Source organism: Carassius gibelio, chromosome A15, assembly GCF_023724105.1.
Source record: "Carassius gibelio isolate Cgi1373 ecotype wild population from Czech Republic chromosome A15, carGib1.2-hapl.c, whole genome shotgun sequence".
In the NCBI taxonomy this organism is placed as follows: Eukaryota; Metazoa; Chordata; class Actinopteri; order Cypriniformes; family Cyprinidae; genus Carassius; species Carassius gibelio.
In genome coordinates, this window is record NC_068385.1 from 12135919 (window position 1) to 12156833 (window position 20915).

Consider the following 20915-nt stretch of genomic DNA (forward strand, 5'->3'; position numbering starts at 1 on the left):
ATCACCAAAACAAAATGTCATTGATCATAAACATTTATATCACTGTGAAAGAGTCCAACTCTTCTCTATGAGTGACATTTAAGAGAGGGCAGATAAACAGGACTCTCTTCCGGCTTTATGACAAGTTTTATAAGCGTCATTCGTGTTGGAATAGACACTAGATTCCATAGGAGGGCGCTAAAAGATAAGAGTCTGAAAGAGTGTATTAATCGGAGAGGCTTCATTAATTAATGAAAGGTTGGCATCAAACAGGCTACGTACGTGTACAGAAGGGTAAATCTGCATTAATCACATATCAGAACTGATTTTGTGTAGATACATTTTCATACTTTCCTTAGACACAACACCAGTGTTGTTATTGATAACTGTCCTTTTAAATAATTAAAATAAAGGTGAATATATATAAGAAATGTTACCTTGGAAACTAACTGAAACAAAATTAGCTGAAATACTAAAATTACTAAAAAATAATTAATGAAATAATTATATATATATATATATATATATATATATATATATATATATATATATATATACATATAATAAAAACTGACATAAGTACATACCGTACATTATAATGAAAACGGAAAATACAGAAATGTATTCAACAGCATTAATAAATACCATATTATAGTAAAAATGAACATTAAAGCAATAGTAAATAATACTTAAATAACGTTACGATTTTTTTATTGATTTTACTGCAAAAAAGTAACAAATACATTTAAGCAATTTTTTAAACTTTATAATTTACATGACTCAAAATTTTTAACTACTGAACAGAACATTTGAATGATATTTTTCCTGGGTGATCAAATTAATATGCAAAAATCATTTAACAATCAAAATCAAAATCATGTATTGCCTCCACACAGTGCACCATGTCAGAAAAAGCTATTAGTGTCCACCGGGAAAAGCTGTTTATTTGTTTATGAAAGTAGTTATTTCATTATTAACCATTTTATCCCCATATTATATATAGTGTGCTTGCAAAGTAAAAAAAAATTGCGTTGTTGCCCTGATGCAACACGGTGCAAATTGATTAAACTGCCTCCTCACACCACGCTAATTTATATATATATATACACGACCATAAACAGCCAAGCTCTGGATGAAAACTGGCGGTGCTGCGTTTTACGCGAAACTGACGCCCATACGCCCCCTGTGTTCTGATTGGACAAAACTCACGTGATCAAGTATGGAGGCGTCGGCGTTTAGACGCGTCATTCGTTGATAACGCAAAACTCTACCGCTTGACTTGATAGGAACACCATACCGAGAAAAACAAAACAAAAACAAACCAACGGAACACAAGGCAACAGGCACCGGTCACGCTCTGCACATTTCTGCCATTGCCATGAAATGAGGGCACCATGGGCGCCAAGGAGTCACGGATAGGCTTCCTTTCGTATGACGAGGCCGTTAAAAGAGGTGAGAGGTTTGAGCTTCAGCGATTAACGGCGGTCAGTCAGTTACGCGGCAGCGCTAAGCTAGCGTTAGCAGCGTTAGCCAGCTAGTTAAGCCCTCTGTCTGCGAGCTAACAAGTCTCAACCTGTCATTTCGCAGAGCTGTTATGTGAAGTAGCGGGTGTAAAGGGGCTTGGGGGATAGAGGTGGGGCTGTTTTGACTTGTCTTTGTGTTATTAGTGTTATGTTGTTCTCAGTGGTTCAGTTTCTAAACCTAGTGAGCTGTCTAAGATTTATCGGCATCATATTTGCGTTCACAAGCAATCGAGATGTCATCTGAGAGTGCACCTCACACTTGGTTTTGACACACAATCAGTGTGTAACTAACATCAGTCTTGAAGTGGAGATATTCGGGGCGGTGCAGGAGCGAACAGATTTCACTAATCTGTCAATATTTCTCAGCACCCCCGTGGTGTTCATCATGTACCCTATCTTACTTCATCAGCTCTCGATTCCTAAGGAGAGAGTGGAAGTGCTTGTCCTGACAGTCTGAAATCTTATTTTTGCACTTGCTACTGACCAGTGTATTTCCACCCCTTTACCTTCGGTTATTATTATGACGGTTGATGTTATTTAAGGGTACTTTTTCACTTTCAGAGGGAAGTGGATATTCTTCAAGAATGATTAAGTCATTGAAGAATCATTTAAGACTTGAGATACGTGTTTTTAATAAAGGCCTATTGACATGTTAATGACAGCTCCCATCAGATGTGAAGTGTGTACGTAACTGAGGACGTAAACAAATATTTAAAGGGACAGTTCACCCAAAAATGTAAATCCTGCCTTCTTTTACTTACCCTTATTTTTTTTCCAAACATGTTTGGCTTTCTTCTGTGGAACATAAAATAAGATATTTTGAGCAGTGTCTAGTCAGTGGGTACCAAAATTGTCAGCATTCTTTAAAATAACTTAATTTATGTTTTACAGAATATTATGCATTTAATACTGTGCTCTGCATTTAGCCCATCCAAGTGTACACACACTGCAGTGAGTAGTGAACACGCACACACACACATTTTTGCTGTGGTGCTCAGGGAGCAGTTGGGGACTCGGTGCCTTGCTCAAGGGTCTCAACACAGTCGTGTTATTGAGGGTGTGTAAGAGAGGACTGGTCATTCACTCCTGGATGTCAGTGTAGTCTGAAGCTGACAGGAATTGATGCTGCTGTATATGTATCTAGTGATTTGGCTGTTTAGAGCAGACACTGGCACCTGAGATCAAGTGCGTCAGCACTGCTTATCTTTCTACACCTTGATGAATAAGCAGAATTTAGCTGTTGCTTTGCATAGGCAGCATTATTTGCATCTATATTTCTCTTACCAGGAAACCACCGACCAAGATTTACATTTTGCCCAAACCTATTACAGCTACAGGCGAATTTCTTCATCTTGTGAAGAATTTAGTCATTTTTATTATAGTGGATATACTAAAATATCTGAACAAAACAAGGAAAAAGTCTAGAAAAATCTCAATAATAGTAGGATATGTTGACTATTATGACCTGTCCCTAAATATAATTTTTCATTAAATATTGTCGTAACGTTGCATTAATGTCTGTAATCTGTAGCTGGAAATTTTATAACCTTTATCTGGCAGCTGTAAATTCATAAATGCTTTTCCTGGGAGATTATGATATATGGTGCAACATCTGATTTGTTTATATTATATTTAACATTACATTTGTTTATATTTGTTCTGTATTTTTGAACCCATTCAGACTGTTGCTTCCACAGCTATCAAAAATCATTATCTCAATTAAAAAAAATAACACTGGTGTCTACCCAGCCGAATTTGATCTTTTTCAAAACATCATATAAACCTGAATTTAAAACATGGTCAAAACACTGAACAGTAAGAAGACCTGTTGTCTTAATTTGTTAGTAGTACTCCTGTCATTCTTGAAAAGGTTTGGAGACATCCATAACGACTCTTATGAATGTAATATGAGGGTTTTAGTCCAGTGCTCATCCTCAAAAGCTTTCAGTGGCTTTCCTCCAAGATTGAACATTCAATACTTTTCTGTATTACAAAGGAGCTTCTAGTGTCTCAACTCTGTCATCTGTAGCTCGCAGTTGTACACTGTTAGAAATTTCAAAGGGTTTTTAATTAAGATTTAAAAATAAGATTAACAGTAGCAAACTGTATTTAATTTACAGGAGCAAACTATAAAAAATCCAATTCATCAATATGCTATTGTAATTCATTTATGTTAATATATATTTAATTAGATTTTATATAAAATTCATTTTATTTTTATTCCTACATACTGTATGTACTACTGGCATAAACCAGACACAATAATTACAAAATATCAAATTTTTTATTTTATAACTCTGACATATTTTAAAGATTCTGTGCCGCATACTCCAAATATTTCACATACTTTTGGAACATCCAGTGTTTAGATCCTGATCCTGATAAGCGCTCGTCATCACAGTTGTAAACACTATGGCTTTCTTCTTTCGTAAGGGGGTTTGGTATTATACTGGGTGATATACAGTACATTACTGTTAGACATGTCTGTAATTTCTACAGTGTACGGTAAGCCCAGGTATTCTCCCATCAGCCTGACTAAGAGAGGCTCCTCTGAGAATCCAGGCCATTGAGATAATAAAGTCTTGTCTTCAGGAATTCATGTTTATGTATTCTGCTTACCTATAAGGTTCAGGCATCTGATTTGCACTCAGGCTGTCCTTGGAGTCCTCTGTCTCGTATGTAAGGTTCCACCTCCTACAGACCTACAGTAGAGCAGCTCACTGGGAACTCAAAGTAGGTCATGTTTCTGGGTAGCAGCGCACTGAAATTAGTTTTACTGTACGATACAGTGTATCCTGCAGGCTTCAATCAGTTATTCAGAGCACTATGGATCTAGCTGTCTCTCCTCTGAGGGGGAGCACTGTGACTGGACCAGGAAAGGGAAAATCAAAGAGGCTGTGAATGCTTTAGCAGACTGTTGCTGTGCTATTTCAAAGAGTAGATCTGTCACTCACTGAACTCTCTACAGCGAGACGCTATTTGCATTTTCCTTATTTCTTTTTCATCACTTTTACATGAACGCCACTGAATGTGTTGAGAAGACTGAAGTTTAATAAATATTAATTCAGTCAAGGTATATAGTAAAGGTAGGTAGTGTAATTGCGGATCAGATAATATGGGTTACTTTGCCTCACTATAAGTACTGTTGCTCATATATAGGAAAACATTAACTACCCCTTGTAGGAAAGTTTTCATTTTATATAATTTTATGGTTTATACTGTATATAAATTACAATAATTGTTCTAGAAGTTTAGTTAAGCGATTCCAATGTTTCATCTCCTCCGTGCATGTTTTAATTAGCTGCACTTTTGTATCCCAAAGGAAAATGGTTTTCAGATATTACTTTAGCACCTTTAGAGAGTAAATTGAGAATTGCTTAAATAATCGGCTTAACTGTCTCATAATGACCACAAAAATGTACTGAAAATGTCTGCAGAATTAAACATTGACAATGTCATCACCTTTTCAGTGGAAAATCCCATGCCATGATCGTGGTTATGAATTTGGAATGATGTTCACCTCATCTGAGGCTTTTCTACAGAATATAATACAGAATAATCACATGCCTTCCAGGTCTATTAAAATGATTTTTGAGAGCCTCCAGAGATATGATATATATATATATATATATATATATATATATATATATAAATATTATGTGCATCTGCTGACCTGTTGACTTTGAAACATCTGAGATGCAAAGGTCTATTCCACTGCCATGTCTGTACATTCTTTATCACGTGAAGAGATAGATACCTCAGTGACTAACCTCAAAGACCAAGGGTCTTTCTCTATAGATGGTGACCTGGTAGAATGAATGTCACTCCTTATCCATTAGAAAATTTCCTTTGGTCTTGAGGAATTTTTATGACCCTCAGAGCTCTGAACTGTTTTCCCAGGCAGTATTTTATGGTTCGCCCTTTGTCATGTGAAAGTACGTGCAGCACAAATACCCATTTCATCCTGGTATTATGAAGACTATGATATGACAATTGAGTAAATATTCTCTGCTTAGCGGTGGAGTCAGGGCCTTTGCTAGGAATTCTGGGCCCTGTACACTGAATTTACTATGGCACTCCCTCAAAATTACAAAATTACACCCCCTCGCCATGGGCCCCTGTTACTCTGTTCCACTATTACCCCCTGTCTGTCGCCCCTGGGTGGAGTGATATACTGGCAGGACTGATCTGCTAATATTTGGGAGGAGGGGGTGTGTTCCTTCATTGATGTCTTTTAAATTGATTTAAATTTCAGTGTTAATCAACTTTTATTTCACCTTCACATTTTAAATGGTCCTGCCTTGTATGGCATGTCACAACACAGGACATGTCAACTTTCAAATAGCATTGGATGTCAACTTCCTGTAAAGAATGTAAACAGTGCTTCTTTCCATTGACTCATTGGAAGAACCAGTTTAAGTTTGGTGCTTTGAAAAAAAAAAAAAAGATAATACAGTGAGGCTTTCTGTGATTTGTTATTATCCTCATTATTTGTCTTTGATTTTATGCTACAAAAAAAGTGTCCTCAACATCCTGAGGCAGACAATTCTATCTGATGAAAATTCTCTTTTTAACCGTCTTTCAGAAGCCAAGCATTGTGTGTATGAATGTGATTCACCATCATCAAGCAGAGCTCACGGGCTTCATGCAGCTTTTTAATGACAGACATTTTCACTTTTTCCTGAAACACAAGATGATAAGATTCTGTCTCCAGTTGAAATAATTTTCGGTATCATTGAAGTCACATCACAATGACATGCCCAGCCAGCCCTGATCAACCAAACAAAATTAAACAGGCTGAACTTCATTGCCATCACCAAAAAGCCCCCAACTTTCATCCTGCCTTGATGGTTTAAATGACAGTGACTCTCATTAACTAGCTCTTTTTTTATGTATCAAAACATATAGTGCAACCAGTGTAGTCCGATTTTGATTCTGATGAGTTATGGGTTTGAATCAGTTTAACAAATGTGTCCCTAAATGAACTCACTGAATCATACACATGAGGATGTTGAATCAACATTTGACTCAGTGAACCGCAAGTTATCATTACTTCCAGTGACATCGGTTTTGAAATATTGCAAGATTTGTGTGTTTAAGATTTATAATTGTAAAATGTAAATAATTATTCATAATTATATTAAAGTTAAGAACATGTTTATTTTGGAAAAAAAAATAAAACAGCCTCTAATAAAACATGAGCTTCTCTAATCTTTTTGTGTTCTATCTATTTGTTTTGTTTTTTATTTATTATGGAATTAACAAAAGCAAAAAAAAAAGGCTTCTAACACTAGCTTGCTCTATTCTTTTCCTATTCTATTTTTTGCTTTCTTTTCTTTTTATTTATTATATGATTTAAAAAAAACTTGCTACATGTACTGCATTGAGCTAACTGAGACTTGTTATAGCACTTGTATATCATTGCTCTATATTTTGATTGCTTCCATTGTCCTCATTTTGTAAGTAGTTTTGAAAAAAAGAGTCTGCTAAATGTAAATGTGACAACTCCTCAGTGCACATCAGTCCTCAGATGGCTCTGCTCTGAGCAGAGGGGGCTTTTTTGGGGGTCACAGTCACTTTACTTCAGTGATGTGTTAACAACTGTTATTACACTGGAGTGGCATTTTTCGCTTTCTTTTGTTGTAAGTGTTTGCCGGATAAATCCAAGCATTCTTAAAGGGATGGTTCACCCCAAAATGATAAGTGTCATTATTTACTTACCCTCATCAGGGCTCCAGACTAACATTTGAGAGTTCTACAGATGGTGCCCCAGGAGCAGATTTAGTAGCGCTTGTGGGTTGATGTGTGGGGGTATTCAAAATAAAGATCATTTAGGTCATTTAATCATAAAATTTCTATTGTTTTGCATATTGTTGTGCAGTTACTAATAATATATCATGTTCATTTCTTGTTTATTTTTCTTTTGTTTACTGTTCATACAGACAGTAAAGCCCTAAGCCTGAGTTAAGATGCATGCAAAATCTCCTTTTATTAACAACGGTAATAGGTGCAAAATCTCCTTTTTATACAGAATATATATATATATATATATATATATATATATATATATATATATATATATATATATATATTTCACTCTTATTAAATGTACCATTATTTTTCTAGCATATGGAACTGACAGACTTCAGTGATTGTGTGATTTAGTAGCAAATTGAAGAAAACTTTGTGACTTTTCTTCATACACAAAAAAAGTGTAAAATTCTGTCAAAATCTGATTTCCTGATTATTTGATATTTAATAATAGTGATTTTATAAGCCAATAAGTGCTCTTCTGCTACTGTCAACTGGTTATAATTGTGATTTGATGCCCTTTTTATTTATTTTACATTAGTGTTTATTTACCACAAAGTAGGCTGCATTTTGTTCATCCCATTAAAAATAACATTCAAACTGGATCATCTTAGAGCTTTAAAGTCCTGGAAATAGATTGAAAGTCTTAATTAATGCTTGAAAGTCATAGAAAATGCTTGAATTTGTCTCTCAAAAGGTTGTACCAACCCTGGAATGAATTAATGATACATTCGACTATTTCTACCACAACCCCATGGTTACAGTTAGCGTTACCACTTCTGGTTTTCTGACACATGTCAGCGCTGTTTATAAGAGATTTCTGTGCAGAATTTAAATGGTTCTCTCTAGATCTCGCAGTAACCATGTCATTGCGTGGCGAATTCAAACGCTTCTCACTGGATCTCGCAGCACTGTTGCATCTGTGCATTAATAATGTCGCAAAATCAACTTTGGCTCCAGAGTAAAGCTGTTCTGAGCTTGGACAAATCTCTTTACGCCATGGTCCGAGCTGATAAACGGTCAGCAGTTTTGCTTTTGTTTTGTTTACCGTTTGATGTTTCTCAGATGCAACAGAAGTGGAAGAACTTATGAGATGGGCAACGCAGTGGTCGCACCAGTGCGATCGCTCACAAAATTAGTCACACTGACAGAAAAAATATGGACCATTTGGTCGCAGTCTGGAGCCCTGACATGTTGTTCCAAACCTATGAGTTATTTTCTTCTGTTGAACACAAAATGATATATTTTGATTGTTTGTAACCTAACACTTGCTTGTAGCAATCGACTTTCATAGTTTTTCTTCCCATCTTCAAAATATTCTCTGTAATATCAGCAGAATAAAGAATTTTATGCAGTTTTGGAATTTGGTGGTAAGTAAATGATGACAGAATTTTGAGGTGAACAATCCCTTTAAGTGTACTTGCATGTCTATTTAAGTAGAATTTCAAAGTCAAATACTGTCAGAAAGCCTTTCTGGAAATATCCCATTTGCAGAAAGCATCATATTTTGGCTCTCTGCTCTTGGCCCTGACCCTGGAATGGATTCAGATAGAACAGTGCTGTGGTTTATGAGCAGGTCTGTGATGTATTGTGCTAGCCAGTACAAGGCTATGAATGGCGAGAAGCAGCAATGACCTCCTGTAAGTGTCTGGGTTAAATACAGGCTGTAGAGGCAGTGGTGTTTTAAAAGGGATGAGTGTGTGTGTGTGTGTGTGTGTGTGTGTGTGAGAGAGAGAGATGAAAGAGCACTGGCTGTAGTCCCTCTTTGCCATCATAACTCAACATGCTTTGAGCTAGAGGAGAGAAATGTGCAAAGATGGCAATGACTTTGACTTCTAAGAAGTTTGCTCAGCAGCCAGAGATACCTTTCTCAGGCTCAAGGCCCATTTGCGCCAAACATGATTATTTTTGGCATGGAAAAACTGCATAACTCGTACAGTAAATTAAATCATCAAGTGCTTGATGCTGCTTAACATTTTGCATTCAAAATATCAAGGTGAAAGTCATCATAGCTCGCCTAATATAGACCCAGCTCTCAACCCAACTTTGAGAAAAAAGATTAACGTATTGATCTATCTATCGATCTATCGATGGCATGATTTAATTGCCGATGTAAATAAGGCATCAAACTTGGTGTGAAGAGGCCTTTAGACAAAAGGTGGCATTTCAATATCTTGTGAACAGTGAACCTCTTTTTGAAGTAACTTTTATTAATGACCACCTCATATCCTGTACTGCTGTTTGACAACTTCCTACTGTGTTCACAGTTACCGAAGTGGAGCTCAAACGTCTGCGAGATGCCTTCAAGAGGACCAGTGGCCTGTCTGTGTATATGACCCAGCAATGCTTCTACAGGGAAGTACTGGGCGATGGAGTTCCTCCAAAGGTTGCAGAGGTTAGTCAAGCCTTGATACGACATAAACATCATCAGAACAACTCACAGCATCATGATCTCTCTCCAGCCACTCAACCATCCACTTGATTCAGTGCTGTTTCTTTGTGTTTTAACAGTTCTGCAATTGATTGGTCTGTTCCCCTGGCTTAGAGGCTACAAATAGGACATATTAATTTGATAATCTATTAACAGTACCTTGGATTTAGACGTAAAGATTATTAGAATGTAAATTACATTTATATCATATTTTGTGCTCGGACTACATCTTCTGACTAAAAAAAGATGGTCAAAAAAGCTTTAGATAAACTTAGTTACAGCATGCATTTCCCCACTGTTATGTTAATTTGGTGTTCTTTTCACGGCTGCCGTTTAACTAAGCTATTTCCCTGTTCTTGTGTAGTTCAGTTTTTATTTGCTCATGCTTTAAATACCCACAGTCATGTGGTTACCAATTGTAACCTAGAGAAGCACTAACTGAAAGTTGAGGCTTTATTTTAAAACATGCTCGCACACAATCGGCTGACATTTAAAGACTTCCCCATGACCTGACCGCTGTAATCATGAGTTCATGTGACCCTCAGTACCTGCCTCCTGTATCTTTACAGGCTGTTCTCTGGAAGATGAATTCTACAGAGATCACACTATTTCAGCAGAAACCTGTCTGGTCCACACTTGTACTTGTTGTCATAGGAACTAGTATTTGCAGGCCAGCCTGGCTAGTTATTTTCGTCTTGTTTCTGTGTAGCTCTCAGTCAGTTCTTTTGTGAATAATGTATCGGATCAATACTATAAAAGCGCTTTATGAGGGGGGCATTTCTCTTTGACGTTTCGGTGTCAATTAAAAGAAGTTCTTAAAACTCATGTAGCCCTTTAACAGGACTTGACTCTACAGTCATGAATCTTTCGTCAGGTATTATGAACTTTCAGTCATGGCTGCAATCCAATGAAATTCCTTCAGTAGAATAAAGCTGCCACTCATCCAAGAAAAACAAAGAGAGAGATGTAGTTATGTGGTTATTTTTAGCTTTTTTTCCTACAACCTTGCACTGTTACTAATCCTGATTCTTGCCAAGTACTTTGTGATGCTTTTATCAAGTGAATCTTCTACTAAAGTGATGCTTTCTGAGCGCTTCACACATTCACATGTCACTTAGCACTCTGTGCTGGTTTCCAGACCATTTGTTGGCTCAAAGTTGACATTTTCCTCACATTTTCACCTTGGAGTATACTTTACTTAGAGAAACAGAAAAATGTTATGTAATATGTAACCACCCAGCTAAATTTGAGTGCTAAAAAAAACTGCAAGTGAATAAAATAAGTTATCAAAATCTTGAAAAAATTAGCAGTATTCTCTGATCTTAAAGGCTGGGGGCGTGTCTGCTTGTGGCGCTGAAACCACGCCCACTCGCGGAACAGCTGCAGTCTCTCTTAACTGTCTTCCTCTGCAGTTTATTTAAATGAGGAGACCAAGCTGTTTTGTAAATTATTGCAACCATGTATTATGCATTTACGTGACGGAGGCATAGCTTGCTAGCAATTTCTAGGCTGTAGTAGCGAACGGCAGTAACTCGCGATTGAGCGGGCAAACCACTGCGCTGTAATTATTAGATATGTTCAACTTGAACCAGGGCTGTGCAGAACAATCAGTGTCTGACACGAAAGTGAGTGGAAAGCATGAGGAGTCGTCTGCTCTCTATAGCTCTGTACTTTGATGTCACACACCGGTCGATCTGCGCAGTGCTGCTTCAAGTGGAACACACATAATAGTGTTAGGGGAGGGGCCATACTCTGTGACTCAGTTTCATCATCGAGTCAAGATTTTAGCCCGCCCAAAAAATCCTGAATACAAATATGGTGAAAAACATTTGAACTCCACAATTATAGTTCACAGTCTTTGCAACATGTTTCCGCAATTCATTTCTAACATTTATAACGTGTTTAGAAACAATTCTCAGAATCGACTTTACACGGACTTTAATAATGAACCAAAAACTAAGCATTCGTTTGAAAGGAGAAAATCCATAGGTCAATCAAGTATATCATGTTATCTGTCTTATTCGTTTTGTTATTGAATAATGTCATACATTTTTGTTCAAAGAATGGGGGAAGATGTAAAGATCATACATTAGATCATAATAAGCAATACAGATGCTAAACAATAAATATCTTATTTTTAAATGTGTGAGTGCAAGGCCAGATTGAACTATTATTGTGACATAGGCAAAATAAATGTAAGTTATAATATTACCAACTCAAAAAAAAAAAAAACATTTAATCCATAGACCGTTACAGACAGTGCTCTCTTTCGCAAAAAGTGCAAAATTGTTCAGCTTGCATTCAGGCATTGAATATCAAATGTAGTTCTTCACTTGTTTGAGAATGGAGAAAGACAGTTTAATTAAGGAATATTGGCTAAGGCATACGTACGGCTACCTTATTTTGCTTATAATTATTTCAAAAGGTTCTAAGGCAGGGGTTCTCAAAGTCTACATTCAAAGGTCCAAATCTGAATTTTCAACAATGAGAAAGGTCCGGAACTATTGGTCATTATAAAACTTGTTTTTAATCAACATGTATTACAAATTAACATTCGTTTTATGAAAAAATAAGGTGGCTGCATTCAAAATACATGAATAACGTGCAAACGTGGCAAAACAATTAATTTAAGGGTCTAGATTTTTCTTAAAAAAACACCACAAGAGTAACATGGTGCAAAATACAGAGCAGTTTAATGTGAGAAATGGCACTGTCGGTCTCCCATCAGCTGCCGTGGCACAAAAGGTGTGGTTTCTAGACTGGAGACACTGGCCTAAATGTTCATTAGTCAAGCTGCTGCGGTGTGAGTTCTTTACAGCATTCATTGCTGAGAATGCAGACTCACACCAATAGGTTGACCCAAACATGGTTAGAGCACAGATGGCTACTTTCTGTAGATTGGGGAAATTTTCAGCTGTGACCATTTTAGTCCAAATAGCTCTGTCTTGCTGTGTCACAGCTCTGTTTTGTTTCATAATGCCGTTTGACGTTTCCACTCACAACTCCAACTGTCTCGTTACAAATCAAACAGAATGGCTTTGTGCTGGATTGGGGCAAAATGAACGCATACCTCTCTGTCCAATCATCTTTGAAAACTCTATTTTCTTGGTCAACTTTTCTTTTCCTGGACAATGACATCCTCCACGAACATTCAAACGCTTATATTACTGAGGTGAAGTGTCGCGTCGCGCGACTCGCGCCCAATTACGTCAAACGTTCCGTACGTATTACGTACACTCACTGGATGTCATGGCAACTGAATCACGGAGGAAAACTTTCAATATATCGCCTTCGCTTTAATTGCGGAACATCTCCAAAAAGACATTAAACACTAAACAAATGATTTTGACATGCGTTTACTAAAGTAGGAAATCCAGACTTTTAATCCCTTACACACAATTACTTGCTGTCGAAATATGAAATGGAGGCGGGTCCGGATTGAATTCTCTCCAGGTCCGGATCCGGACCGGAGTCCGGACTTTGAGAAGCGCTGTAAGGGATACTCCTACAAACACATATAAAGTAAGATCAGCCAATTGGAATGTCATAAAATATTAATGTTCCTCTGTGATCATACTTGTCAAAAGTTTAATTGACTTAACAGAATCATGTCATTTAGGAATAAGATCCCGTGGTGTTTGAATCTATATGGTGATCTTTTAAAGCTTAATCTTGTGACCGTAACTCTGCCGTGTCTTAACTATGCTTCAAAGTCAGTAATATTCACTTAACCTACACGCACCCACACATGCATATGGATGGCAGGTAGTCAGTGTCTGCGTCCCGTGGGTGATTAATCTACTGGCTGCAGGTGACATCTCACGCTGCGTTCATGATCGGGAGGCACAGACAGGAGGAACCCAGCTGCTCATTTCATCACTATGATAAGTGGGTCGGTTCCCCTGAATTCAGCTTGCAGTCAGCAAACCATCACCTCACGCTGATCTTTAGCACCCAGCCTCATTAAATCCCTCACAGCATAGCACACTTCCTCCCTTTATTCCTCCAACTTTCACCAGTCTGTGCATTTGTCAGCTTCTGGAACGCTCTAGTTGATCATTACCCCCACCTTCAGTCGCTCAGTGTTTGTAGTACATCAAAGGGCAATGATTACACGGCACGCCACGGAAACATGCTACATTATTCATTATAAAAGCAACTTTCAATAAGAATGGCTTCTGTGTTTTTGTATATTATGTATCTACACAATGTAGGTACAAATGAAATAAAACAAAGCCGTTCTGTTACATAAATGTTTAATTTGTCCAGTAAATATGACATGCTGTCAAAGCAGAATACACACCACCCTTATAATCACAGTGATGCAGTGACTCATGTATGTAAACAGCTTGTAAGGTGTGAATGGCTGCACACATACCAATATCCGCCCTGCAAAAGGACATTAGATAAAGCTTTAGCAATTAAAACAACCAACTGAATGCCATATGTTAAGCTGGAAGTGTGGTGATTTCAACATAATGGTAAACTTTGCATTCCACGCAAGTGCAGACAGCTCCTCCAAGCCTGAGCCTGAGTGCTTACATCCTCTCTGCCCTCTGGCCAACACTGCAGCCAGCTGTACTCCCATGAATAACACAAAACTGAGGCCAGAGCTGTGGAGATGGATGACAACACAGTGTTCATTAACCAGACCTTAACTTCATTCAGACTTAACAGCAGGGTCTAAAATTAGCACTCGCCTAGTGTTAACTATAAATAGATTTTGGCCAGAATAACTGGCCAGTTAATTTACTAAACATTTAGCCAGGAAACCAAAAGTTCAGAGACATTTGTTGTTCAGTCCCATTTGTTCAGTAAACACTTAGCTAAAAGGTCAGACATAAATTTTGGATTCGTTTAGTATTTTGTTTGTATTGAGGTTTTATTTTATTTATTTTATAGTTGTTCTTAAGTAAATAAATATTAGGGATGCACAATATCATCAAATTGATATTGGAATCGTCCGATAATGGGGTTAAATGCAAATATACTGTAGACATCGGCCCGATATGAAAAATTATGCTGATTTGTCTCGCCGATAAACATGGACAAAGTTAAAAAAATTAAGTTGTACGTTTTAAGGAGTATTTTTGTTCCAAAAATACTCCTTCCGGTTTGTCACAAGTTTCGGAAAGTTTTTTTCCGAAAAATATCTAAGATGCATTTTTTCTTATTTAATTACATATGAAATTATGTTATTATGTTATGACTATTTTTACATATATGAATGATATTATTATTTCTTTTAATAGTAATTGGCGGCCCACCTGCAGTATAATCGCGACCCACTAGGGGGCCGCGGCCCACAGGTTGAAATCCACTGGCCTACACAAACAAAATGTAGACTGTGTTTCTGATTAAATAAAGCCGTAATTGATGTAATAAAATAACGAGTGTGTTTTGATTATAAAATCTTAAAATAAAATGTTAGGGCTTACAGTGCATCTTTCTGGGGAAAAAATGCAGCGATTGATATATATATATATATATATATATATATATATATATATATATATATATATATATATATTAGTGCTGTCAATCGATTAAAAAAAATTAACTAATTAATCGCACAATTTTTTAAAATTAATCGCGATTAATCGCGATTAATTGCAATTAAACGACTGAAACTTTTTGGATATGTAAATGTAAAATGTAAATAATTAATGTAAACTCAAGACAAAGAAACTATTTAAATTCAAAATATGATTGTTTATTGGAATTTTTGTTTAACTTGTAACACAGATTTTCTCATGTAAACAACATACCTGCAATAAACCATCAATATCCTCCAAATTAACTGTTGGCTTGAAAGCCATATTTATTACAGAAATAAAAACACAGGCATGTAAGTACCATTTGAATTTCAAAACAATCAATGCCAATAAAAAACAAAAATGATTTCCATGTTGAATTCTAAGTGGACTGCAAAAAAATTCCAAAGTATAGTCATTGCCAGTGCTTTAAGTGGGCCGGTAAGCATGGGTACTCAGTACCGCCACTTCCAAATATAGCTCTTGAGCGTACCGCCACCTCTCTGTGCGCCCAGAACGTGCTTGTAGCGTACCGGTACGCTCATTTGGACATCTGTTTTAATAGAGGTTTTAATCTTTTACCTGCACTGCCGATTTTCAGAGCGCCCTTCACAATGCAAGCTTCCTAATTCATCCCACCCAGGGCAGAAACTACATTACCCATTCACCCTTAAGTTATACAAGTGAATAGCGCATGTGTCGCTTTTCCCACTGTTAAGTGTCAACAACTCAACGTGGCCGGAGAAGGTGTGTGAAACTCGTTGTGAGTTATACTAAAGCAAAATCTTGAGTATTTATTGTCTGATAAACATTAAAAACTGTCTGCGGAGGTTGAGTCGATCCCCCGCTGGCTGTTCATTGGCTGCAGCATCTTTTTTCTAAGTTCTAAAAAAATACCGTAGACGGCAAGGCACACATTTAGATATTAATTTATCTAATTAATCTATAGCCTATGCACAAAGACAATATGATCTTTTTGTCCCCTTTTTGTTTTAAAGCTTGATGAAGAGAGAGAGCGCAAGTTGCTGCAGCTGAGGAGGACAGTGATGCACGCGTACAGGAGTGATTGACAGTTCGCGGCACTGTGTACAAAAAATACTCCGCTACACAATTATTTCTTTATTTTCGTTTAAGCTTATTAACGTTAGCGTTACAGAAAGGTCTGATTTACGCACTGTTACAGTCATACAGTCATAATGTTTCTTGTGGCAGACTGAAGAGTAATCCGGCAGAGTTTTATACTGAAACTTTCCGTCTAAAAGTCCTTCCTTGGTCTTATCCATATTTCTTTGCACGTTGAACACACATAGGCCACAACTGGAAATAAAAAAAACTGCAACCGCGTTAATTGCGTTATTTTATTTTAACGCGTTAAATATTTCAAATTAATCGAATGCGTTAACGCGCTAATTTTGACAGCACTAATATATATATATATATATATATATATATATATATATATATATATATATATATATATAGTTTATTTATAGTTCTTTTCAAAGCTTCAGTGTACTAAAAGCATAAAAAACCTTCATTATTGTTTATTTAATTCTAAAAAATAAGTTCTTCTTAAAAACTAACACAATTTGTAAAATGTTTAAAAATTTCTGTGCAGGAAAGACTTGGTGTTGTTTCCAAACAAAAGGAAATATATCGGTATTGATATCGGCCATAATGAGTTGAAAAATATCTGCATATCGGATATCGGTAAAATCCAATATCATGCATTCCTAATACATATTTTCTTAATTTATTTATTTGTATTTACTTTTTGTTTTAATCCACAAAAATGTGTGTAAATGTTTTATTGTCAGAAGTTCCTTGACCTAGTAGCTAAGGTGAAAGAAGTGAAATTTTAAACCCTGCCCACCAGTAAAGCTATGGTCTAACTTGTCAGGCAAGACTCATTCAGACTTGGCCATGTACTGTTTGACTAAGATTGATACCACAGGGAAAGTACCTGTCAATGTGTTGAAATCCCAGCTTTGACACTGCCAGCTTGCACAGAAATGCAGGAAACATTACAATGTTCTTGTTCTTTTTCCTAGTAAATGTTTGTCTTGTATGCCGCTGAGCACTTGGCTGTGCATTAGGCTTCTGGAGGCGTGAAAATTTTAGTTATATGTGCCGTTAAGGGTAAGACATGGTGTCACACCAGGCATAAAAGTGAATTATGTCTGCGCGAGATGTCTCTGTGGAATAGAAATGATCAAAAACAGGAAGAAAAGTATTTTACTGGTAAGCCTCCTGCTGGGTTACATTTTGCAGAGATATTTTTTTATACTGCAACACATTATATGTAGCCTTGCAGTGTGGGTAGAGACAATGTAATGTTTCCTGTAGCTGATTTATCAGGAGATATGTATCTAGGGAGTGTTATCATTTAAAGTCTGATGTTTCTCTGAATCTCAGCGGAAATCAAAGGTCTGAGATAACGACGAACACCAGGCTGTCTGTCTTAAGCGCTGAATACCAGTAGATTAGGTAATAGCATACTGATGATGATACTGAAGTAATGACCTTTTTCATTGTGTAACTATGGTGAAATTCAAAAGAATTTCCTTTGTTCTAGTAAATACCTTTAAAAAAAAGAATCCAACCTGTTTTGCTATGCTTGTTAATTATTATTATTTAAATTATTTTTATTATTATTTAGAAACTCAACTAAGTTTGTTATTGTCATCTGTATAATCTGTATAGATCTCATTGTATGACATTTGCATAATCATTATGTGCAATTCAATGTAATTTTGCATTATTTCCTGTGTTCTGTAAAAAGGGGTATTCAGACTGACAATGCACTATATCATCGGAAGTCACCAAATATCTGAGCTGTTGGTTTCTACAGTAGAATCCTACTTGCATCAAATAGTGGAGAACTATCGTCACTCCCATTGGTAGTTGCTGCATCCCTGCTCATTTAGCATAAGGTTGAGTTCAGTAGCAAAATGTAGCTCAGTGCCAGTTATCACTGTGACTCATACAGCTGCAAAATTCTTATTAAAGGGTGTGAGCGTACACGAACACAAAGTGTTCTTTTTTGAAGAGAATTAAATGCTGAGTTATGTGCATTTTAACAGGCCACGTTTAACGTGCATAATTTCTCCCTTTCTCATCTGTTGTAGGTGATCTACAGCTCTTTTGGTGGCACATCCAAAGGGCTACACTTCAACTACCTGATCGTCGGGCTGGTTCTATTAACAAGAGGACGTGATGAAGAGAAAGCCAAATGTAGGTTCACAGAGGGGCACATGACTATCCACTCCCATATTCTCTCTATTATACTCTTAACATTGATCTCACACATTATTTTGATGCTTTTCATTGTAATTAAATGTTCTACAAATTTGTTTTATAAATTCTGTGCATGATGCATTATAGAATAATTATTCTGGTTAGTTGCTTTATTTTCAGAATTTAAACATCTAAATAGCCTTATTTGGCTTTACAGATGTACATGTGTATTTTATTCATTTTGCACAAGTCACAAGAGGTGCCCTACTAATTCCATTTTAAACAGCAATCTAATCAATCACACCTCTGGTTCAGCATATTCAATTCTACAAATTTTTTTATTTAGCTTTGTTTTTCTTTGCATTTCTTTAGTCAAACTGGTAGCCGCATGCACACTCTACTTCACATGTTATTCCTCATAGATGTACTGTCTATTCTGGTGTGTCTCGCTGTGTTACTGACAGCCGTGATTGATGTGAGGGTGCGAGACACATTGCCTGCTAGACCCTGATAAGGTACGTGTGTATTAACCAGCATGTCCTCTCTATCCACAGACATCTTCAGCTTGTTCGCTAGTGATTCGGGGACCTATGTGGTCCGGGAGGATGTGGAGAACATGCTCCGTTCAGTGGATGGGGAGGTCCCACCCTCACTTAGGAAGTGCTTCACAGAGGTCAGTGTAGGAAAACTAACCTGTGTCATTTACCTCAGTCTCACCAGCCTCTTATACCAGCCAGTTATAGCCCTGCTCTAATAATAAGCTTAAAAGGTTGACAGTGCAAATGTTGCAGCCAATAAGGTTATGTAATATGCTTTAACATTCGTTCTTTCCCATTTCTTTATTAGCTCTTCAGTAAGTTGCACTCTCATCTCAGCCTTCATTCTTCCTCCTGCAGCATCACGTTCTTGTTTTAGGGAAAAGCCACTCATTGCAGCACTTCTGTTGGTTATCCCTTGGCAGCAGCTCTCAAACACTTTCTTATCTCTTCAATCAGCCCACTCACACGATATATCTGCATACAATAGAATTGAGTTCATATTAATTAGAAAGCTTCCCCTACACTGAACAAGAGAAGCAACTAGCATACAGTTCAACTTCTCAATTCTGTACTCTTCTGTCATGCACTTTAAGTTGGGCACAAGTTCATTAGAGGATTGTACTCTGGTGTTTATTTACAGTGTTTCTGTCTGTTTGTGTTCAGGGAGAGAAGGTGAATTACGAGAAGTTTAAGAGCTGGCTTCTGCAGAATAAAGATGCTTTCACGTTCTCCCGCTGGCTGCTGTCAGGTGGTGTGTGCGTCACATTGACGGACGACAGCGACACACCCACTTTCTATCAAACCCTTGCTGGTGTCACACACTGTAAGTGTCACTATACCCTATGATTATTATCTGAAGGACCTTTCAGTACTCTCTGAATGCTTCCTCTCAATATGCTCTCGAAGCTCTATGTATTCTTTGAATCCTCTCTCACGCTAGTTCTGGAAGAATTTTTCTCAGTTCATTTTCTTAAAATTGTACTTAAATTTAATTAAATTTAAAATTAAATAAAATTGATTAATGTTTTTTTTTTAAAGAGTTCTAAGCCTTGAATTATACCAATCATCTCTGAGGTATGATTTGAAGTATTAAAAAAAAAATGTAATTTGAAAAGCTTGAGAAAAAGAGGATAAGATCATACTTTTTTTAAGGGACTGAACAACAATTATATTAAAATGAATTATAAAATAAAATGCACGGAAATTATTTAAATGCAAAATCAAAAAAAAGCTATTCACAAGTGCTTATTGAACCATGGATGTCGTATCGAACAGTTCGATATTATATGGAGAACGGTGACATCTGTAGTGTTTACGGAAATCTGTGTTTTGATGAGAAATGACTTAGGTTATCGTTTACAAGTGTGAGAGACGTTGCGTGTTGCTAAAGCTGACCGTAATCTGCTCTTTGACAGTCTATTCTGTAGATGTTTAGGCAAGTTGCAAGTCTCGTTTTGTCCACTTTCCTCTCCTCCCTGACAAAACGGAGGGATCCACAAATCAGCCGTCCTCCACGAGGAGAGAGGCATCTGTGTGAGATGACGGCGAGTGACAGGCAACACTTCCCACTCAGTGAACACACACACACACTCGGTCCTGCTGCAGCTGTCACTGCCACCCAGCTACTAAAACCACAGTGACACAGTGGAGGAAATAGCTGCATTCACTCAGAGACCTCAAGTCCGCACAGTGACAGAATCTGAGCACTAGTTCTTCTCATGATTTATTTAGGGGCTGAAGATCTCTCACCCGCTCAGTCACTCAGTGCTTTTGCTGTCATGAAATCATAATGTGGGAAGCCTGTAATGTTTTCAGTTATAGGTGTGCTGAATAGCTCAAGTGACCCACATTCACAAGTTAC

The 20915-nt window shown here is 37.1% G+C and overlaps 1 protein-coding gene across 2 annotated transcripts in view; it reads left to right on the forward strand.

Moving 5' to 3' along the window:
• The first annotated feature begins 1182 nt into the window (after window positions 1-1182).
• The window catches only part of LOC128029212 (ubiquitin carboxyl-terminal hydrolase 32), a 44890-nt gene continuing 25157 nt past the window's right edge, over window positions 1183-20915 (forward strand). The window contains exons 1-5 of one of the 2 annotated variants that reach the window (XM_052616842.1): window positions 1183-1431; window positions 9581-9708; window positions 18407-18512; window positions 19070-19188; window positions 19718-19877. In XM_052616842.1, coding sequence (XP_052472802.1) covers window positions 1374-1431; window positions 9581-9708; window positions 18407-18512; window positions 19070-19188; window positions 19718-19877 — 571 coding nt within the window. In that variant the 5' untranslated portion in view covers window positions 1183-1373. The remainder of the gene's footprint in view (window positions 1432-9580; window positions 9709-18406; window positions 18513-19069; window positions 19189-19717; window positions 19878-20915) is intronic. The other variant, XM_052616841.1, reaches the window with a different exon arrangement.